Below are 21,072 nucleotides of genomic sequence, written 5' to 3'. Positions count from 1 at the left end.
GAAATATTTTGAGTGCTCGAGAGAAAAAAAAAAAGAGAAAATTTTTGAATATTATTTGCACTCCATATTTTGTTATTTGCGCTTTCATTATTTGTTATATTTATATAGTCTAATAAATTAAAATTATATGATTAGAATGATAATGAAAGTGTGATTAACAAAAATCAAGAGGCAAATAACATCTCTATTTTATTATTATATTTTAATTGAATCTTTTGAAAATTATGTTGTGGAGCCTACTTGAATCATGATAGAAGACTCCTTGAGGCTTGAGCGGGGATATTTTCATAGATTCAGTTAGTGCATTTGAAATAAAATAATTTGCTTTACAAATTTCAATCAACTTTTTACCTTCTCAATTATTTTTTTTTTATCTCATATACATCATATCACAAAAAATATTACAATAATTATCTAAATAAATCATCCAAATAATCTCCTATTGATTGAGCCGCTTGACTTCCAATTTAGTTTATTCAAACTCCCGATAGTTTGTGCTAAAATGGATTAAATGCTATGCAGAAAAGACATTACTGATGTACACATAACAACATTCATATGCATTTTGCATTTAGTTGAAAACAAACTAATGATGTATCGTACGAAGGGAAGTACTAAATCCATATTTCAACCTTTGCATATTTGGTTACAATTTTCTTTGCTCTTAAGCTGAAAACCATATTTCTTCTTACTTCTCCAAGCCGTCCGCTCATTTCAGTTTCCCGTGCTGGACTTCTAGCTTTCTGTGCATTCCTTTTTTTGTCACTCTCCTCATTTCTCCCCAGTGAGGTCACAGTTCTTGCTCGGTTGGTTATACTGATCTTTAGAAATTTCAGTACCATGTCAACGGACTGTCTGTGACATAGATGCTCAGCTATCTTTCCTAGTTTGAGTTACATTCCAACTTGGATTCAATGATATGCCCCCCGTGGGCCCCGTCCACGTATTTAACTCTTTTACATCCTCGGTGCCCCTGATCTGATGGCAGCTACTTGATTTTGTCTGCAGTTGATTTACACAGGCAAATTAAAACCAGAAGCAGTTTTGTCATCTAGGGGTTGCCAGCTTGAGTTGATGCCATGCCTCCTCTCAGATTTAAAAGCATTCGACTCATCCGTCACAGTGAAAGAATTCTTAGTGTGCAATTTGTCATTCTCAGTTACTGAAAGAGAGACCAGATGGATTCTCTCCATCAGGAAGTTCTGGCACCTTCCGCCGTTTAAATCAGACACTGTGCTGTTGCGAAGACTAGCAACCAGCACGTAGAAAAATAACCCCGTAAGTTCAAATAAAAGGGTAGCAGCTTTAGTAGAGATTGGACAACTCCAGCTGTCTTGGCATGATAACGGCTAACCGCAGCTTACCAAGCTGACACAGTTTTACTGGATTTTTATATGTTGTGACCCTTGCTGTGTTGTCATCCAGGAGAATGACGTGTGCAATACTAAAAGATTCACCTTTCTCAAATGCAAATTGCCACTCTCTCACAGATATGAAAGCCAGGTCCCTTGTTGCAGATCTGGATTTGGTTGCTTTAACTTCAACGTATTCCCAGCCATTTTCCTCATTTCCAACGAGGAGGTCATAGGGTAGCCCAGTCTCACTGGCTTCATTTACCCATTTAACAGATCGCTCACCAACTCTTGCTGCAAAATATTTGAAAGCAACAAACTCTCCCAGTTTTCCTGTTAATGCTGCCTGTGCACCAGCATTGCCCCAGGATAGTTGATTTCTCAGACCAGTATCAGAAAAAGCAAAATGAGAGCCATCAGCTGCATTCGCAGCATCAACAGAATCAAATATCTTAGCTGAACTACAAGCAGCCATAATGCTTGCATGATCAGATTGGTCTTCTGGAATTACAGTTTTTTGTAAACATGCTCCTGGTGTAGTACCTGATGGGGCATCTTGATTTTGTATGCATGCTTCTGGTGCTGTAGATGATGGGCCATCTTGAAATTGTAAACATACTTCTGGTGTAGTAGATGAGGGGCCATCTTGAAATTGCAAGTTTACTGCTGGTAAAATAGAAGATTGGCCACCTTGAAAAGCCAAATCAGAATTCAAATTAGCTAGAGCCATCTGACCTGTCTGTATGGTAATTTCTTCTGCATCCTCAACCTCCCTGATTGGAAGGCTATCACCTGCTTGTGTCTTCAAAGCATTTGTACAAGCAAAATTAAAACTGGGGGCAGTTTTCCAACCAACTGGTGGCCAATTTGAATTGATGTCAAGCTTCCTCTTATTTGTGTGTGTGTTTGACTTGTCAACTAATGCGGAAACAGTACTACTGGTATGCAATTCATCGTTCACTATTCCCGATAGAGAAGACAGAGACCAGATAGTTTCTCCTTCAGGTAGTTTTGGAACCTTCTGGCTGTTTAAAATGAAAAATTCTGTCTGCTCCTCAGAGGAACCTGCTTCTGCCATGGTCGTGATCATGTGAAGGAAGTTTGCCAAATGCAGTTGAGGAGCATCCTCAAATAATACACGTGAAAGTTCCATGAAAATTGAGTGAGAATCTGATTCTGGAGTGGCATACAAGATATTGTCCTGTGGAATGGATGACAATGTCATATTAGATTTTGAAGTATGCATATGTAGCAAACAGCTAAATGGAAGTGTTCAATCCAAAAGTAATTCAAAACAGGCAATTCTGTTAGAGTTGTAACTTCCGCTAAGATGAATATGAACCGATGTATATAATTAAAAAAATGCCCAGGACGCATTATTGCTCCAGGAATTAAAAAATATCAATGCAAAATGAAGCAAACAGAAATGTTGTATCCTAGGTAACAGAATAATACGCTATATACTCGTATGATCCATAAGGCTTTTGGTGAGAATACAACTATAGTAGTTCTGCCAACATGTAATATTAGCTAGGAGACCATTTGCCATTATAAGATGAAAAACATGCTTAAGCACGTAGGTACCTGTAGAAGACAAGTGCACTCAAAGCGTTTCTTAGAAACAACTTCATGTCTCTTAACAACATTTCTATAGAACAGCTTTTCCACTACAACAATCTGCAGGCATCTCAGATTCTCAAATCCACAATTCTTGAGCTGAAGATACTTATCAGGATGCACATAGTAAATGTATCGCTGAGCATAAGGAAGAACCCAATTAATAAGAGATGCTTTCAAGCTAGAGTCTGTAGGACCATAATAGATGGCTTCACGACTCACAACCTGCAAGCAAGGGAAAATGTTAAGAAGACAATTACTTCAGGCATTATTTGTCCTCAAACTAGTTTAAAAGATAACATCAACGAAGAGTTATGTACTTCATGTGCGAAGGATGCAAAATGCATATTATAGGTCATTCAAAAGCAGATATGAGCAGAGCACCAAGAAGATTTTTATTTTTTCGCATTTCTAAAGAAGCTAATGCTATAAAGGTCAGGCCCATAGAACACTTTAGCATGATATTTTATCACCGTGAATTTTTATACAGTTTAAGATACACTAATAGAAAGTACAAGGATTAAAATAATTGGCCTCTTAAAAAATTTTGATAAATTTGAAGCCCGCGCTTGCCACATACAGAACTATAAGGATAACTTAGAGCCTTCTGAAAGACACGGTAACAATTTTATCTAAGAGAATGCATCGGAGCCTTCTATGAAACTAACCGCAGGAAAAGATTTCTTCAATACAAATGTATTCTGCCTGGCATTTCAAGTTAGGTCAACATTTAATGGATATCAAGGCCACAAAAGGAAAACAAAAATAATAAAAAAAAAAAGCAGCAGCAGCATTTTGTCAATCACATTATTAGCTACTATGCAAGGGAGAGAGATTACAGCTGAAAGGGCAGGTATCCCCAGCATTCTCATGAGGTTTGCAACCTTAGTCTGAAGCAATTCTGTCTCTTCATCCATGAGATTCCCAAAGCTAAGCACGTCAATACCATCAAGATATTTAAATTCCTTTCTTAACTCGTCATCATCTGACCAGCATATGAGACCAAATGATGGGTGTAGTGAAACCCATTTATCTTGTGCTGTGGGAAACACTGCACATTCTTTTTCCAGAAATCTCCCTCTTAAGTATTCCACATCTTCATTACTCAACAATCCACAACTCAATCTATCAGCCCACTCCGAAAAAACATTGAAAACCTGATACGCAAAGAAATTCTTTAACATAAATTTCAGGAAAGTTAATGATATACTAGTATCTGAGGATAAGGTGTTTTCCAATACTCACAGTCCTAGCAACCTGTGAAGGCAAAGCAACAGTTGACAACTCTATCAAAATCTGAAGATAACCATTAATAGGAGGGAGTTCTTCTACTCCACATTCATTTACGAAGAAGTCGTGAAGGGCCGGATAAACTCTGCTTAACATTTTGATGCAGGGAAGACTAATTGCGTGTAGGGCAAATTTTGGATGCACCAACTTCATTTGGTCCATGGAACCAGTTGTATCATGCCAACATACTTCTTTAGGAGACAAAAAAACACCAGTGACAACATCTTCAAGCAAGAAACCAGATACGTGGGGGAAAAATATGAAAGGCCCAGAAGATAATTCCTCCACAATTTTTGGCTTTGATTTAGCCATTTCGCCCCAAATGAATGTGTACAATCTTGACATCTGTGCTATGCTGGAATTAAATCATCCAGATAAACATGTCATTGCAAATTGTTCAAGAATAGGTTTGAAAGGGAATATAATATGCTAATGCAACATTTCTATCAATATTTAACAAATTATGTATTGAATAATATGATCAAAGAATGGAAAACTCTCATAGAAAATGACATTTATTTTTTTCAGATTAATTATCACAAAAAATGAGGAAACAGGTTTCAAGCATTTCCCAGGAACCATAAGTTATGCAAAAGTAGTAGTAGACAACCGATGTGTAGCTTTCTGCAGAATTTTCTTCCCTAGCTACTACCTTTACACAACTGAAACAGGAGAAAGGTGTCTTAAGAGAAGATACTGACAAACTGACACTTAGTAAATACCAATCACTGACTCATTTGCGCATTATTGCATATGAATATAGATGCATCTCAAATATCCACAAACCTTAGTAGTACATACACCAATTCTTGGATGCATAAATCGCCTTCAGAAAAAGAAAAGAAGAAAGAAAAAGGAATTTCAGGGCAAAGAAGATTGAAGCCCTATTCACTCCCTCACTGTATCATATGGTTGGCATTCTCTAAGATACACTACAATATAAAAATGACAAAGCACTCCTGTAATAACCTAATAGGATAATCCCACAGATTTGTTAAGAATTTATATGTGCAACTAGAAGAAAGCGAAAATAACCTTTTGTTATCCAAGGAAAAATTCCAATCAACCACTTTTTTTGAGTTATCTTTCTGCCTTTTATCCTTTCCTATATTCCTCGACATTAAGAGATATAACGCTCTTCTTGATTTGCAGAATCACCTTAAACTCCATTACAATACCCATAAGAGGATACAGAACTTCAGAACTTTATTACAAAAAGAGAAATTAAAATCTCAAGCTATATCTGAATATTACCCTCACGTAACGATTAGGCTGGCAACGGAACAGTAATTCGGCCCCTACAAATCATAACGCTCTTACCATTTCAGGAAGAAAGAAGTATATAAGGGCTGGATTTACCTTGTTTTGAAGGGTGCTGCCGTCCTCCAGACTTTAAGAAGTGACATTATGTCGTCAATTCTAACTTGAGATTTTAAACGGAGGGTATCTAGCAGCTTTTGACTTCTCACCTGCACCAAAAAAATAAATAAATAAATAAATGAGGTTATTTATTGATATTATGTGCCGCTTCCCGCAGAACTATCCTAATTCTAAAATGCTGCATTACCAATCAAAATATATGCAGACTAAAGCACCCTGTTCAAAATGAATGGCCCTTTCAATTTCTTTTTGGTAAAAATGATTCCTTGAGCAAAATTGTGCTTATTTCACAAGGCTTTCCAAAAAAAAAAAAAAGAAAGAAAGAAAAATACCATGAAATGGTACTTAGGTTAGGTTTCAGGTTGTTAACCATTTTCTAAAACAAAAATGCTACTCCTTGAGAAAAAGGTCCAGCATCCCAAACAAGTCAAAAAGGACAATCTGCGGGAGTAAAGACATTTATAACATTAAAATGCAAGGACAGGTCCCTAACTTGCACGTCAAGGCAAATCATGCAGCAACCAAGAAAAATCGTCCAGCAAAAGGTAGATTTGTATTTGCATGACAAGATCTAAATAGAAAAGGCAAAAGAATACACCAAGCAGAGTAATCGACCATTAAATTTGGGACACCCAAAGTAAATATCCATAGCAGTGTCTCCTTCCTTTGCTTTTTTCGCAACATCCGCAAATGTGTCAAATTGAAACAAGAAGATATAACTTTTGGTACCCACTGAGTAGACAACTATCACATTATCACTTTACAACTATTTTACTAAACGTTGATAATCTTATTTGTTAAGACCTGAATTCTTAGCATCACCGTCAGATTCAAATTTAATCCACTCACATACAAGTGGCATATGCAAAACAACTTATCAATACTGCTTGGAAATTTCTTTCCAAGGGGGTGAGGGAGATGGATGAGGAAGAAGATAAAAGTGATTATCGAAATCAGACAACCTTTGGAACAGCATATGGAGCAGTGGCACCAATAATAGATCGCACCGCTTCACAATCAAGGAATAAATCTCTAGGATAGTGAAGGTCATCATCCATAATTGAGACCATCCACTTAGCATTTTGGAGCATGCTAATAATTGATGACTCAAAAGGCTTGCCTGCTTCACAAGAAGTAACCATGCAGCAACTAGTAACTTTGTCACTAAAATAATCATCCCATAGTGTATCAATAATCTCCAGCAGGTACTTGCACTTCTCACGGTCACCTCTGGAAGAAAATCGTGATAACAGATGACCCAACTCCCAAGATTCCCAGTCTTTTACAGTTGGCCCCATGGAAGTCAAGGTTACATTTGCAATAGGTTTTTCAACTTGTACTATTTGAACAAAGTCCGTGATGCCTAATTCCTGGAAAAAATTTCTCCACTTCAATATTCCATCAGGAACTGATTTCGTGATTGGATGTTCCAGGTAGATACTATCAAGCTCGTGCCATATCATATCGATACCATTAATTAACTTATTCATGTCAATTGGATTTCTGAATTCTCTGCTAAAATGTATTGGCACTTCATTAAGTCGTTTATAGCCATAATTTGTTAAAACTAGAGCTTCAGTCCGCAGATGCGACATAATCCAATCCCTTTCAAGGCAACAGCTTGGGCAACTTGATTGCATATGGAGCAGTATAAACGCAAGGTAATCTGTCAGCAAATCCTTATCCCTGGAAATATTTCTATCATCAGAGATAGATGGTAGGATGTGCATTTTCACAATTTCATGTGCAGATAATCGCTGGACACCAACTTTGATAAGCAGCCTAGTGACGTTCTCTACAATAGATGCATCCAAGCATGATTTGTCAGCAGCTACTGCTGCAGAAAAGAGTGCTGGATTCACAATTCGAAGCTTAGAATAGAGTTTTGGAAATGCTTTGAAATCATACTCATTACCAACCCCAATGGTGTCGCAATGCAACCAAATTGTACCTCTGTCAACAAAGCAATATTTGCCATCTGAAAGAGGTATAAATGGAACTTTTCGAAGACTTAAAATCAGATCAGATTCAGTCCCAGAATTGAGGGACATCAGATAAACTTCATTTATCCAGGAAGATAACCATCCCAAGCCCATATCCTTTAGACCATTCTTAGATCGAGACAAAGATGACATAACGTGAAACAAGGTTTTTGGCCCATACTCTTCTATACCCAATGCCCTTGCCAGTGAATCTGGCAAAATTATATCCTTCTTGAGGAACCCAAGGCCAAGGTGCTTGTGAAGCAACCAATTAGGCAGAAGCACATGAGCTTGTTCATTCCAGTTTCTCAAAACTTTGCACGGAGGAACCCACTCAATCTTATCAGCTTCCAGAAGTAGGCAGTTTGACATGCGTAATTTGGAAATTATCAAGCGAGGAAGACTGGAAAAAAATCCTTGCACTTCTCCAACAAAGGGAACAAAGCTCATAAAAGCTGTAACAGCTTTTGCAGCATTCTCCCTGAAACATGAAAGATCACAAAAGGATTTCTGTGCCGTAACAAACAACTCAGGAATCTCAGACAGTAACCACTGGTTCCAAGGGCTATCTCCATCAACTTCTTCCCTAGATGAAGGCAAGACAAAATCACCTTGAACAATAAATTTTAAGCCATAAGTTCTCAGAGGAAGAAATGAAAAAACAGGCTGTTGGTGCAGTTGTGGAATGTATTCCCCATCATTTGCTTCTTCCAATGAAAATGCTATGGAGATCTCTGTTTCATTGACATCATGACGAATGTTGTCAGCTTGCAATTTCTGAGATGCTACAAGCCAGACCATTTTCTCTTTCCCCATGGACACCTTAACAATACCATCTCCAGTCACTTCTTTTCTCATAACAGTTAAAGAATTATCAAGCATGTTCCTTAATTTGATGCATTGAAGACGATGAAGAAAGAGCAACAAAGATGGATGAAGATCTGAAAACATTGATATGATGTTCATCGCGAGACCTTGAGAAAGAGTTGCCTTGAAGGGAAGCACAATGCAAGTTCTCCAAGAGTTACAATCCATATCATCAATATTCGTCGATAACAGTCTGCTATATGATTCAATATCACAAGGAGGAACTACAGTTGGCAAAACAAAACCAATCTGGCCCTCAGTTATGTCAAACTTTATATGAAAACCATTGGAATGTATTTCAGGAGCATCAGTGACCTGCATAAAAGTTGCCCAACTTAGTTAATAGAATCAATGACATAAAATTACTAATCCAACAGCTTGACGACCACAGTGCCACAAATTAACAAGTCAAATTCTGTCTCCCAAAATTTGGTTGAAAGTATTCTTTACTATTTATCAATGTAACCAATGATAAGTTGAATGCTACCAATTTCATTCTTATTTCTGCAGTCTGAAAGAATGTAATAGAAGATCATAAAATATATAGTGCAAATGTTTTTCCACAATACCCGAAACACTGATTTGAAGCCAATGCCTTTCTTTCCAATATAACCAGTACTGCATCCCCTTTTTGTTGAATTTCCAACATCACAAAGAGCTCGGACGTTTTCGGCAGAGAACCCCATCTCGTTATTAAGGACTACAATGCCTTTTTCCTGAACAATGAATGTAAGAGATGGTTCCACGTTTTCTGGGTAGATATTATCATCAGCATTCTGGACCTGAAGGAATTTTTCAGAGGAAATGTACATAAAATCATCATTACAAATATGACAAATTTATCAATCCAAAAGAAATTATAAATTGACATTAGTTCAACATACATAACTATCCACTAGATTACAAAGCTCAGTATCCAGAAGCCTATACATATGGCTCGGATATTCAAAGATCCCTTGGGCAACAAATACTTTCCAGTGGGGAAAGGATGAAAAACTCTAACCTATACAGAATATCAGATTTTCATCTCAGTGATTCTTTCCATGTATAATAAGAATCTCCAGGTAGAAGACAAGTATACCACAAACCATTCAAGTAATTTGTACAAAACACAAATAGAGAAGTAAACACAAACTGCCTGATTAGGCTTTCCCAGGATTCCCACCCCCCCCCCCCCCCAACCCCTTTTTTCCAAAAAAAAAAAAAAGGTTCTTTCACAGAACCCATAAATTAGCAGCTGTCAGCTATCTTCCATAAGAAGAATGTAGCACTCTGAATACTTGGCTGAATCTATTTTAATTGGACTCGGTATGGGTGTTGGATTTGGGTATGTATCGAAGTGTCTAATTCATCAACTATCTAAAATTAGGATGCGGTGACACTTCTAAAGACTCGGACATGGGTACAGAAAAATTTCTAGTAAATGTATCAATTATATAACACAGCCAACATACAAGTCATAGCTCAACAAGGATTGGAGAATTCTTAAGTAACAAACAAGCCATAGCTCAATAAGGATTCCAGTGCAACAAGTCTTCAACATCCATGAATTTTTCTCACCCATGTCTCCTCCTCTTCCATCTACATCACACCTCACAAAAGTCAATGTCCAAAATATTTCTAACATGTCAGAAACATATTGATACCAGCCCCAGTGTCATGTTGTGTCAACACAGGTACTTTGGGGTCAAATGAAGCGTTGGAAGTAACATAGGGCTCAATCGTGCAAGCAATATCAATTTACAAATTTTCTTACCTTACCTTTAAATTACAGTTATAGGGATATGAACTCGAAAAGAAGGAAGAAGTTTGCAATAAAGATCACTTAGTGTTCTCAATTCTAAAGCATCGAACAAAACAGCGAAGTCAGAGAAAACAGGCCATGATAAACAGTAGGCGTGAACACATAATAAGCACAAGGATGGAACAATATAAGGTTCAATTACCAGCTCCAGAAGAAAATGTGAATCCTGGGAATACAATTCATGAGAAAGACAATGGAGTGCCCTCCCTAAGCGAGCATGTTGCTTCATTAACATTCTACTTTCTGTAGTCGAAAGACTCGGATCTAGACCAAATTCATCTCTCCTAATGGAGTCAATAACTCCAAGTGGATCGTGAATGCAATCTAGTTTGCATAATCTAGGTGCAGTATCATCAGGTGAAAGCTGGACAGAAACATCAGCAACTTGCTCTATGGAGTTAACTTCTTGATGATCATTATTCTGGTCTGATTTGATAGGGACTTCCATGCCACCTAAAGAAGGAAGACAATCCTTAAGTCTGCTCCGCAGAAATAATGTACCCCTGTTACATTCATAACTTGCATCTTTTGAGCAGGAAGAATCCAAGGTGCACATTGAGTTAGTCAATGCAGAGGATGAAAACTGATGATAATCATCAATCCATTCCAATATCCCAAGTGATAATCCAACTTCATGAAGCATGACACGTTGCTCTACATTCTTGCATGCAGTGAGAATGGCTGAAGGAGCATCTTTGACCAAATTGTGCAATCCAGCAAACAACACGGTAGCAGCAAAACTCCAGAATTCAGCAGGTAGGTAACCCAGACAATCCAGAATAAGCCCTGAAATAACCTGAACCACTTCATTAACTCTATTCCTATCTCTGTGTAACTCGTCACCTAAATTCCTTGACGTTCTTTGTTCAAAAACATCATGTCCAGGCATGGACTCTCCCTGCACAAAGCAACCCTGATCACCATGGAATTCCTTCCCCATCGAATTCTTGATTATTACTTCAAAAGCTTTTTGTGCATGACACTTTAGGAGAGATAAAGGAACATTTCCTTCACCACCATATAAAGCTAGTAGAGACAGCAGTGTAACTGCTGTTCCAAAGCAGGATCCTTCAAGTAAAACATCTAAAAAGGACTCAATAGTAGCTGTATGATCAAGTCGCATGACTTTGCCACCCTTGCTTACTAAACACAATAATTCCCTAGCATTAACCTCCTTCAACAACCACGTCACAAGAGAACCAAGTGAAGGAGCATAGTTGGTATCCCAATGCGCCCAGATATGTAGATCTGTCAGCATAGGAGCCCTAAGTAAGAATTCAATGGCATCCTTAGTAGTGACCAAGCCAAGACTTCCAGCATTATGGCCAATATCAAGCTGAGATCCACCAGAATCTAGCAAATTCTCATTTAGAGCACTGGAACCTCCAATACTATGCCTTTTTAACAAAGTCGCAGAAAATAGGACACATTTAGCAGTAACATTACCTTCATTTTCGCATAATATATCCCCAAGATCTAGGAAAGAACCATTTTCCACTGATTTGAAGCAGACTGAAGGGAATTGCGCACTCAACAGCCCCGATACCATTATCTTGCTTACCTTTTCATTTTTCCAAATGCTGTTTGAAGCTTGTGACATTAGTACATCCAACTGAAGCTGAAGCATGCAAGGCTCGAAAGGAAGATTCTCGTACTTGTGCCCAATCAAAAACTTCTGCATTGCATCAGGTAATAGGTGCAAATATCTCTCCAAGAACATTATAAAATCTCCAAAACCAAAACATTCAAATTCTTCAACAGACAACTGTTCAACTAGCCAAGACTCACACTTGTAAAGCTTCCTCAAAATGGAAAGTCTCATTTGCTTAGTTGGATTTGCATAGCCAGAGACATCACCGTCAAAATCAAAATATGAAGAAATTTTCTTTATGATATCATCAACTGTTACACCTGTAAAGTGTAAAGCACGCATAGAGATGAGATAGAGGGTAGCAACAGATGTTTATGAAAAGCATAACTAAGTTACCACCTTGGTAATTAAACCTCAAAACAAAACTAATTTGTCCTCAGAATCTTTCATAAACAATTTCATTTTTCTTACCCAGATTCTCGTATTATATCGAAGGTGCTGCAAAAACAAGGAAAAATAGCGAAACAAATCACATACTGATAGATGTAAGGCTCCATTGAGCCATTTCAGGAAGCAATAGTCTTCCTGAGCTCTACTTTCTAGCTGTATTCCAATTTTTTCTTTCAGTTGAGCTAGGATTCTTAGTTCCCAAAGGCTGAAGTTGATTTAACTTCCAAGCAGTTTTGGCATCCAAGATTGTTTGCTACATACAGTTGTAATAATGTATTGCTAAACTTAACAGATAGAGTTATGTTTTCTGACTTATATATGCTGTATTTTTCTGTCATCTTATTTCCTAATTACGTAGGACTAATCAGTTCCACTCCATCTAAAGCTATTTGCCGAACTCCATCAAGGGTTTTTTGACATATTTAGAGAGAAGTAGAAAGAAGAGAAGGGAAGGATAGGCAAAAGAATAAAGGCATTAAGCAACCAATCTCCAATAAGATTCATTTATCAGATGTAAGGAAGATATCGGCAAATTCTTGTAACCAAACACTAGAAAATTCCCTAGAATTTTGTTTTCTTATACAAATTACTTCAAGAGCTTAAGCATTTTCCAGACAACCACAGAAATTGGTTCCTCTCTCTCGCCCCCCCCCCCCACCCCCAAATCATTCAGCCCATAATTCTAGGATATCTGGATTCCACAATTAAGTAAGTTTCTTGCCTAATACCATGAAACCATAGTAAATAAGAGTCAGTGCATAATGTGTTAGCAATATAAATCATCAGACTGTAAAATTTTAGAAGGAAATAATAGGAAAATGGCTTTTGCCATCGAAAACATTTTCCAAGTGAGGTTCTTCAAATTTACGTCCTGACAATGTATTGGTTGGTTTAGAGAATACAAAGATTTTATATAGACATCTTTCACAAAATTCATCTAATCTCCCTTTAAAATTTTACAATATTCCAGTTGCCAGCCAGCAGCCGAATAAAGGACAAATCAGGTACATACAAAGGGCAGCAAAGAAAAAGAAACAGAAAGCCAGCTTATATCTCATAGCAGACACAACTCACCACATTCATGTTTGGAAGATTTTCCAGCAGAAATTGGGGCATCCTCTTCATCTGATTCAACTTCTATGCTTATACAATCAACTTTTTTCTCAGAAACACTGTTCAATGCTCCTTGATGACCAAGAGTTTGGAAAGTATCATATATACTATCCCACATACCACATTTGATAGATTTGACCTGTGAAAATCCCATAAAAAGCATGCAAGAAATATGCATCAATAAACCAATCCATAAGTCAGCAACTCCTACCAAACCCCAATCCCAAAAACCAATCCACCTCTTTCACTCTTGTGCATTTGGAGTAATATACATCAGGGGAAAAACAAAAAAAAAAGGATGCCCATAAGTTGGATAGCTGTAAAAGAATATTCTTCACCTTTTGGAAGAAAACAAATAATAAACCAGATGAAACATCATTGGTAGAAGTTAATCAATAGAGCAGAAAAGGATGACAAATGACACAAAAAAACAGCTCCAGCCAACATATGTAGTATGAAATAAGTGATTTGAGTTCAAAAGTTCAATCCTACAAGCTTTAGAAAGAAGTTAAAATCCCCTTCGATGCATATAATTCAAGATAAAGCTAAGTTACTCAAGATCAACTCATTGAAATAAAGGAAAAACACAATATGTCTTTTCAAAGATGTCACAGAGAGCGAATTATATAAGAAATAGCATCGCCAGTACATTTGTTTTTTGCAAAGTGGAATATCAAGAAAACTTAGTCATGGCTCAAAGATAGAACATCTTGTAGGCAGAAAATGAAATTTGATTAAGAAGGAAAGACAAATCCCAACGGAATCAAAGTTATTCCCTTACACTAGTCCTCTGAATATCAATAAATAGCCTGTTGACCTAGAGCTAAATTAGAGGAATTAGAACACATGCACACAACATATCAGTTTCCTCCTATGTAAATGAAGCAAGTAGAAAATTATGATCAAGAAAAATTCTAGTGAATAACGTACAGCAACATCAAGTAATCCAGCAAATGGATATGAAGAAAACAATGCTGTCAGCTGCTTCTTCTTCCTTGAACTGTACATGCGGAGCATCCTATCTAGAACCTACAAGTGCAAAAAGGAATGTGTAGAATTCAGCAATTAAAAAAGTAGAAATCAAACAAATAGACTTCCAAAAAGTCACAATTGTCAAGATACACACATAACAACAAACATATAGACAGATATATCCCCTGTTCTCATGTTGCTTTCCTACCCACTCATCAAAATCAGAGCTGTAACACACGAAGCAAAGTTTTAATCTTTCTACAATAGAATAAATCTTCTCACACAGAAGAAATTAGGCGCCATGCAACATATACATGTAAAACTCAGCATTAGAAGGTTTCAATGACAAAATTGTTTCAACTCTGAAAATCAAAGAGCAAAGAAGTGCCAAATGGGGTAATATTCAAAAGCCCCACCGGTATTCAATTCTAAAACCAGGACATCACTGCAAATTCATGTATTGAGGTCTGTAAATGCACAAGCTCACAGGACTCAAGGATTAACAATCAGATTCTAAACATGTAAGCATGTCTTATCATCGTGAAGCAATACCTTCCAACATCCACCATTTCAGACTCAAGGCCCGTTTGGGGTTGCAGTAACTTATCAAAAAGTACTTCACCTAATAGAGCTTTTAATAAAAGTGCTTAGTAAGTGCTTAAGTGCTTTTAAGTATATTGTTTGAATACATAGTTCAATAATTACTTATTGTATTGGATAACGTGTAATTTGAAAATTTTAAATGCATTTATCTCTTTATTTAGTTCATAATATAGGATAAATGATTAAATTTAATGTTTTATTTTTTAAAACACAAAAGCTATTCTAAAAGCACCAAAATTTGAGCTTTTGCTAAAAGTGCTTTTAACATCAAAAGCTCCACTCCTAATTTTATGGGATGATGTTCACCAAACGCCTCAAAAGTACTTTTTAACACCCAAAAGTGTTTTTTAACCAAAAGCACCGGAACCTGAAATGGGCCCTCAGTCATTGGATACAAAAAGTCAGTCTCATCACTCTAATGGCTATCACCTATTTAAACAGCTCAGGGAAGTGTTTTTACAGGAATTCTCCAACTTCAGTGCAGTATTACAAAATCAGGAAAAATGCAGTACAAAGAAATCATCACTAGACTTGGAATTCCAACACAGGAAACTATGATTGAAGAGCAAAAGGACATGCCTCAAAAGATTCATCTGATTGACAGGATTAACAGTACAGCATCAGGGAAAAAAAATACCTCATCTGGACTGTTATTCTGGCATGTCTCCTTCCACGTTGTAATGAACATTCTTGTAGAGTCATTGACAAGAGAAGAATCACTTGTGTCCTTGCTGCCGGATTTCTTTCTCTCATCTCCTGTATGAAAATTGGACTTGTCCTTGTCTCTTTTAGTTAATTTCGTAGGTAACAAAGTACTGCTGCTACCTTTGCTGAATTTTCTCTTTCTAGTTAGCGGCACATTCTTCATGCTATTTGTTTCATCCTCAGTATCATCCCCAATAGAACATTCCAAATCAGGTTTTAACCCAAGCCGTGCCATTTCTTCAGATGCTGAAGGATAAGGACACCTACTAACTCGTTCTGAATTTTCGAGCGTTGGAGATGTGAAGTTGGCATCACTTTTCACATTCTTCAAGTGCAGGTTGTCTTCAAATTCAGTATAATTGTCATTTTTGTCCTCGTTGTCCTCCTCGTCATCATCTGTACTGTCATTATCTGAACTTGAAGATGAAAACCTTACGTGTTTTCCAGAAAAAATTTTCTCCATTGAGGAAATTGACTTCATGCGCTGTGAAATTTCATTGAAACGGTCATCAAGCACCCCTTTTTTTGATGACAAAAGTGGACGCTTCCTGATCCTTATACCATATTTATTTCTCAACTCATCAACATGTTCCTTCAGTGTGGCATTTTCTGATTGTACTGCTTTCCGGATAAGAGTTATGTGCCACCTGTTAGAAAAATTCAATTGCTTTAGTTGGAACCGCATCTGGGCAGCTTGAAGGAGAAAAGATAAAAGGATGAATTTCAGTGCCATTATAAATTAATAATGTTCAAACACCAGTTTTTAGCTATATGCCCCATACTAATACAGAAATGAATAAATTGCACCTGATAACATTTCAAAGAGTAAACCTATAAAATCAAATGTATGATATACAAAAAGGCATAGAAATATCTGATAAATCCATTCTTCCTTTTCATTCATTTCTCAAAAAGGAAAAAACAAGGATTCATTCATTTTTCAAAAAATATAAAGATTAATACTTCCACAAACTGACAAAACCTAAGCTTTGCCTTTATTATGGCAGTGAGCATGTAAAATTTTATCCCAATGAAGAAATTTAAATTTTCATAAAGGAACCAGGTATAGTGCAACCTTCCAATTGCTCAACTAAGAAGGTAATTGATGGTTTTCTAAGTCAGAGATTTTATCCCACTGGGTTTGTTTGGATAGTGTGTTATTTGAAATATTATTTGGAATAATTACTGTAGCATTTTTTGTGATGTGATGTATGTGAGATAAAAAGGTGGTTGGAAATATAAAAAGGTGGGTTGGAAAATGTGTTTATGATGCAAGCGAAATATTATTTGGGATAAGTTTTGTATCCAAACACTCCCAGTATTTTTCAGCCGCTTCTCAAATATGCATAATTCAACTAATGAAACCTAAGACACATGTTTTTCAGATATTTACACATATGGTTATAGTTCTTCAGGCCAAAAATGACACTTGATACATTATTCAACCACTTTTTGTATTCTGAAGTCATAAAAGATCAACTGGCTGCAATTCACCACACAAGGTTTTGTTGAGATACCGAACAGGCAATCCAACAAGCAGCATCATAAGCAAGAAATATAAAGAAAACAGAATATTCATCCCTAACATTTTCCCTGTAGGGTAAAGATCTTATTTACCTGATAGGCCAGGAACGACATTTTTTTTTTTCATCCCTGCCTCCCTTTCTTCCCCTTCCTTCATCCATTGCCCCTACCAACTACCCCCCAAAAAAATTTAAAACAAAAAAGAAAGAAAGGGGAAGCCGCTGAGTGCAAAGTTCTGGCTATCTTAAGGGTAACAAACTCCTTAAATTATCAGATTCTTTGCATTATTCTAACAACATTAAGATGGATTCTAGGGGTACAAAATGATTCAACCAGCTTCTCTTACGAGAGAACATATTGAAATTTAATATTCAACCTATATCATATGGTTTATAAATTTCTACCCAAAAAAATATGGTTTATAAATACATTGATCCTGCATTGGCTGTCAAATACATTGATACTGCATTGGTTTATAAATTTCTACCAGCTTCTCTTACAAGAGGACATATTGAAATTTAATATTCAACCTATATCATATGGTTTATAAATTTCTACCCAAAAAAATATGGTTTATAAATACATTGATACTGCATTGGCTGTCAAATTAGGATTTTTCCCTCAGAGAAGTTATTTTAAGCTATCCCACAAAGCTAATAAATAAATAAAGCTGAGCAACATGTCCCAAAACTTATCTTAGATTAAAAGGGGCAGTTGAAAGGTTTCTATCTAACACATCCATAAAAATATCACATTTCCTCTTTCATTACAAGTGCACCAGCATGTTGACATTCTGCAACTGATTGCATGCTCCTATTGCATAGCAGCAAAATGGATGAAAATGATGAAACAGAAAATACATTCTTAACTGCTAAACCACATGCAAAGAAAAGAAAATGGTCTACTTTCACAACTAAAAACTATAGCTTATAAATCACGTTAAGCAATAAAAAATATTATCAATCTGGGCACAACTCACCTCTATGAGCTTTCATGCGTATATTTAAACAAATTACTAGTTGTACTATGGATATGTCTGAATTGAGATTATTTGAAAGCAGCATTCATCTACATACCCCAAGCTCTGAATACGCACATTAAGCTTTTCCCTGCTCGTCTGAGATTGCTTCTCAGCAATGAAATCCAATAACGCTTCAACTTTTACTTCTTTACCTTGATGAGTTTTCAAATACTCATGAAGGTAAGATATTATATCTTCACTCGTTATTCTGAAAACTTTCTTGACATCAGGAATGACAGAAAAATAATGAACGACAAGTGGGTGTCTTACCAAAGGACCCAATTCCAGCTCCTCAAACAGCCCAACCCCTTCATTCTTGCAAATTGCCAATTCCAAATCATACAAAGTAGTAACTTTTCTAACCCCAACATAGCAATGAATGAATGAGTTTATCTGTGTATGTGAGAGATGGATCAGCAACATTAAAAGCAAGAAAGAAAAAAGGAAATTTAACATAGCATATCTCTTACAAGTCACAAGAACCTAATATGCATTCTTGAAAATAGCTCATTTGACACTTACTATTTCTCAGAGAATATCTACCTACTATTCTTCAACCAGTGTCAATCACTATACACAAGCATACTAATAGTTATGCCACAGAATCATAAATTATCTACCATGATATGGTGCAGGCATAAAAAAAAATTTTTGCATTAGATACTAGTAAACATAGAAAAGCCTGAGCAAAGGGTTCTTCAAATAAACAATGCATATCAAATAAGCCTTATATTCACAACGGACGAATCCAGGTGTGGCCCTGATTCTCTCTGTAAAAATTGTCCAGTTAAATATACTTTCTAGACCTACAATGTCTACAATTAATTTGCAAGTTGAAAATCCATATTTCACAAATCAAACTCAGATTATTTATCTCGTACTATTTATTTGCAGAGTCAAATTTCCAAGTTGAAAATTCATATTTCACAAACCAAACTCCGATTTATTTATCTTGTGAAGTTTCCTACTTAATTTTGCAAACTAATGCACTATGTGCAAGCAACAAAAACCAAAAATGTGTCATGAAGCAGCTGGTTATGATGAATTAATTTGGGGTTTTGGTGTGCAGTCAGAAAAAGGCATGGAAAGGAAGCAGTGGCAGTGGCAGGGTGCAGTTCCATACACGTGAAGGAGCTCTAGTCAGAAGAAAAGAAGAAAGTGGATGGGACACATGGCAGCAGTAGATAGTGCATACAGAATTGTGTTAGGAGTAGCTATAAAAGTAGTAGTTCATTTCCCAGAGGTCATGGAATTTTGCAGAGGTTTTGTCTCAAATAGCTGAGTTTCCCCATCCCCAAGTTTCTTCATCTTAAACATTTTCTCATCTTAATTCATCCCTTCTGATTTCTGTATTGGCGATTGTAACAGATTTTGATTACTCCATGAAATTTCAGTTGTCTCTGGGCTCCATTTCACTATTTTATTAAGTAATTAATTTGTCATGTTAGAGTATCATTGTTTTTGAGCACTGTTCCATCACAAGATATTCATCTCACTTATTAATTCTCCTCCATTATTATTAAATCGATACTTTACCAATGAATTGCTAAACTTTGCCATCATATTCCATCATACTACTATCCACATGATCAAAAACTGATACAAATGAAATATACACGAGGAATAAATTTCCAAAAAAATTCAGGTGATGTATTAAATCAAATATATCACATCATACCTTCGCTTCAATGCTCATAAGGCGATGGAGGGAGGGGACTTGCTGCATCTGAAATCCTAAAGACTCCCACGATTCCGCTTTCAACGCTAACAAAGCGTCCTGCGACACCTTCCAAGCTGAAACATAACCGCCAGAAGCTAAAATATCATGGCGAGCTTTTATTACCCCTCTATCTAACCTCTCCAGAACTTCGTTAATGTTCACCTTCATCGGCATAGCCTTAGCTTGCGCTTGCGGCTGCGGCTTTGACTCCTGAGGCCGCTGTGGACGAGGCTGCGGAAACCGAGGGAGTTGAGCGTTGAGATTTTGCGATTGGAAGTTAACATTTTGGGAGTGAAAGTTAGGGTCTTGTGGCTGAATTGGAACGCTATTGATGTTGTTGAGGAGATTATTAAAAATCAGTAGGTTGGGACTTTGGTAAAGGAGATTGTTAGGATTTTGGAGGTAGTTATGGAAAGGAAATTGTTGTCCTGGTGGCGGCTGCTGGAACGGTGGTTGCTGTGGATGCGGCAGAGGTGGCGGCGCACCACCGCCACCGTGGCGGAAGTGCGGTGGCCGTCCGTACATATTTTTTCTGCGTGTTCTCTGCTTGCTTATTCTGAAGCAACGTCAGGGCTTGATCTTGAAGCAGGGTTTAAGCGTTTGCGATATTTATACGAGTGACTGGGTCTTTTTTTTTTTTTTTGGGGTTAAATAACGAAAAAGTGAAGATAAATTACCAGTGAGATCCTCCAACTCTTTTACTACAACTGTTTTGGTCCTCCATCTTTATTTTTATCGAACTTTAGTCCTTTAACTAATTCTTGGTCGCCAGTTTTGTGAATATTTAGATAAAATTTTACTATAACTAACTATGAATTCGTAGAAAAACTTTTGTCGAGAAATTGACAAAATTTTCTATTTTTCTTTTCCTTTTCTTTTTCTTTTTTCCCTTCCTTTGAGCTCATTCACCACTCCAGCTCCGACACCACTGGCCGCCATTATCGTCGTCGATAGGCACTTTCACTGACTTAACCTTTTCATCCTTTTTCCCCCCTCTTTTCTCTCTCTTCCTCTCCTAAAAATCAAAGCAGCCAGAGTCATTATCTTTGGACTGACAATGGATTGTCACTGAAGATTGAAC

At 36.8% G+C, this 21,072-nt stretch overlaps 1 protein-coding gene across 3 annotated transcripts; it reads right to left on the bottom strand.

Annotated features, from left to right (window-relative positions):
- Positions 1 to 539: 539 nt before the first annotated feature.
- Positions 540 to 20,613, bottom strand: LOC113734466 (protein NO VEIN). Of its 3 annotated transcripts, XM_072082153.1 has the most exons (14): positions 20,154 to 20,294; positions 19,950 to 20,065; positions 18,327 to 18,664; positions 15,659 to 16,373; positions 14,377 to 14,475; positions 13,408 to 13,585; positions 10,435 to 12,203; positions 9,058 to 9,270; positions 6,602 to 8,803; positions 5,619 to 5,728; positions 4,215 to 4,614; positions 3,809 to 4,126; positions 2,937 to 3,194; positions 540 to 2,553 (listed from the first exon to the last, which is right to left on the bottom strand). In XM_072082153.1, exons 2-14 carry the CDS (start codon positions 19,995 to 19,997, stop codon positions 1,306 to 1,308), a joined length of 7,896 nt encoding a protein of 2,631 aa, XP_071938254.1. In that variant the 5' UTR covers positions 19,998 to 20,065; positions 20,154 to 20,294; the 3' UTR covers positions 540 to 1,305. The 3 variants fall into 3 exon arrangements, with proteins under 3 accessions (XP_071938254.1, XP_027116830.2, XP_027116831.2); XM_027261029.2 differs by having other exon boundaries at positions 19,950 to 20,613; XM_027261030.2 differs by lacking the exons at positions 19,950 to 20,065; positions 20,154 to 20,294 and having other exon boundaries at positions 18,542 to 18,660.
- Positions 20,614 to 21,072: the final 459 nt, after the last annotated feature.

This window comes from Coffea arabica, chromosome 3c (assembly GCF_036785885.1).
Source record: "Coffea arabica cultivar ET-39 chromosome 3c, Coffea Arabica ET-39 HiFi, whole genome shotgun sequence".
In the NCBI taxonomy this organism is placed as follows: domain Eukaryota; kingdom Viridiplantae; phylum Streptophyta; class Magnoliopsida; order Gentianales; family Rubiaceae; genus Coffea; species Coffea arabica.
Note: the sequence above shows the minus strand (reverse complement) of the source record. Positions and strands in the feature narration are given on the sequence as shown.

Excerpts from the sequence above, each read along its gene's own strand:
- LOC113734466 (XM_027261029.2), bottom strand. The coding sequence starts at position 20,516 with ATGTACGGACGGCCACCGCACTTCCGCCACGGTGGCGGTGGTGCGCCG. Across the intron at positions 16,374-18,326 it reads GTGCGTATTCAGAGCTTGGG|GTGGCACATAACTCTTATCC; the intron begins GTATGTAGATGA and ends TTTTTCTAACAG. Across the intron at positions 12,204-13,407 it reads ATCTTCCAAACATGAATGTG|GTGTAACAGTTGATGATATC; the intron begins GTGAGTTGTGTC and ends TACACTTTACAG.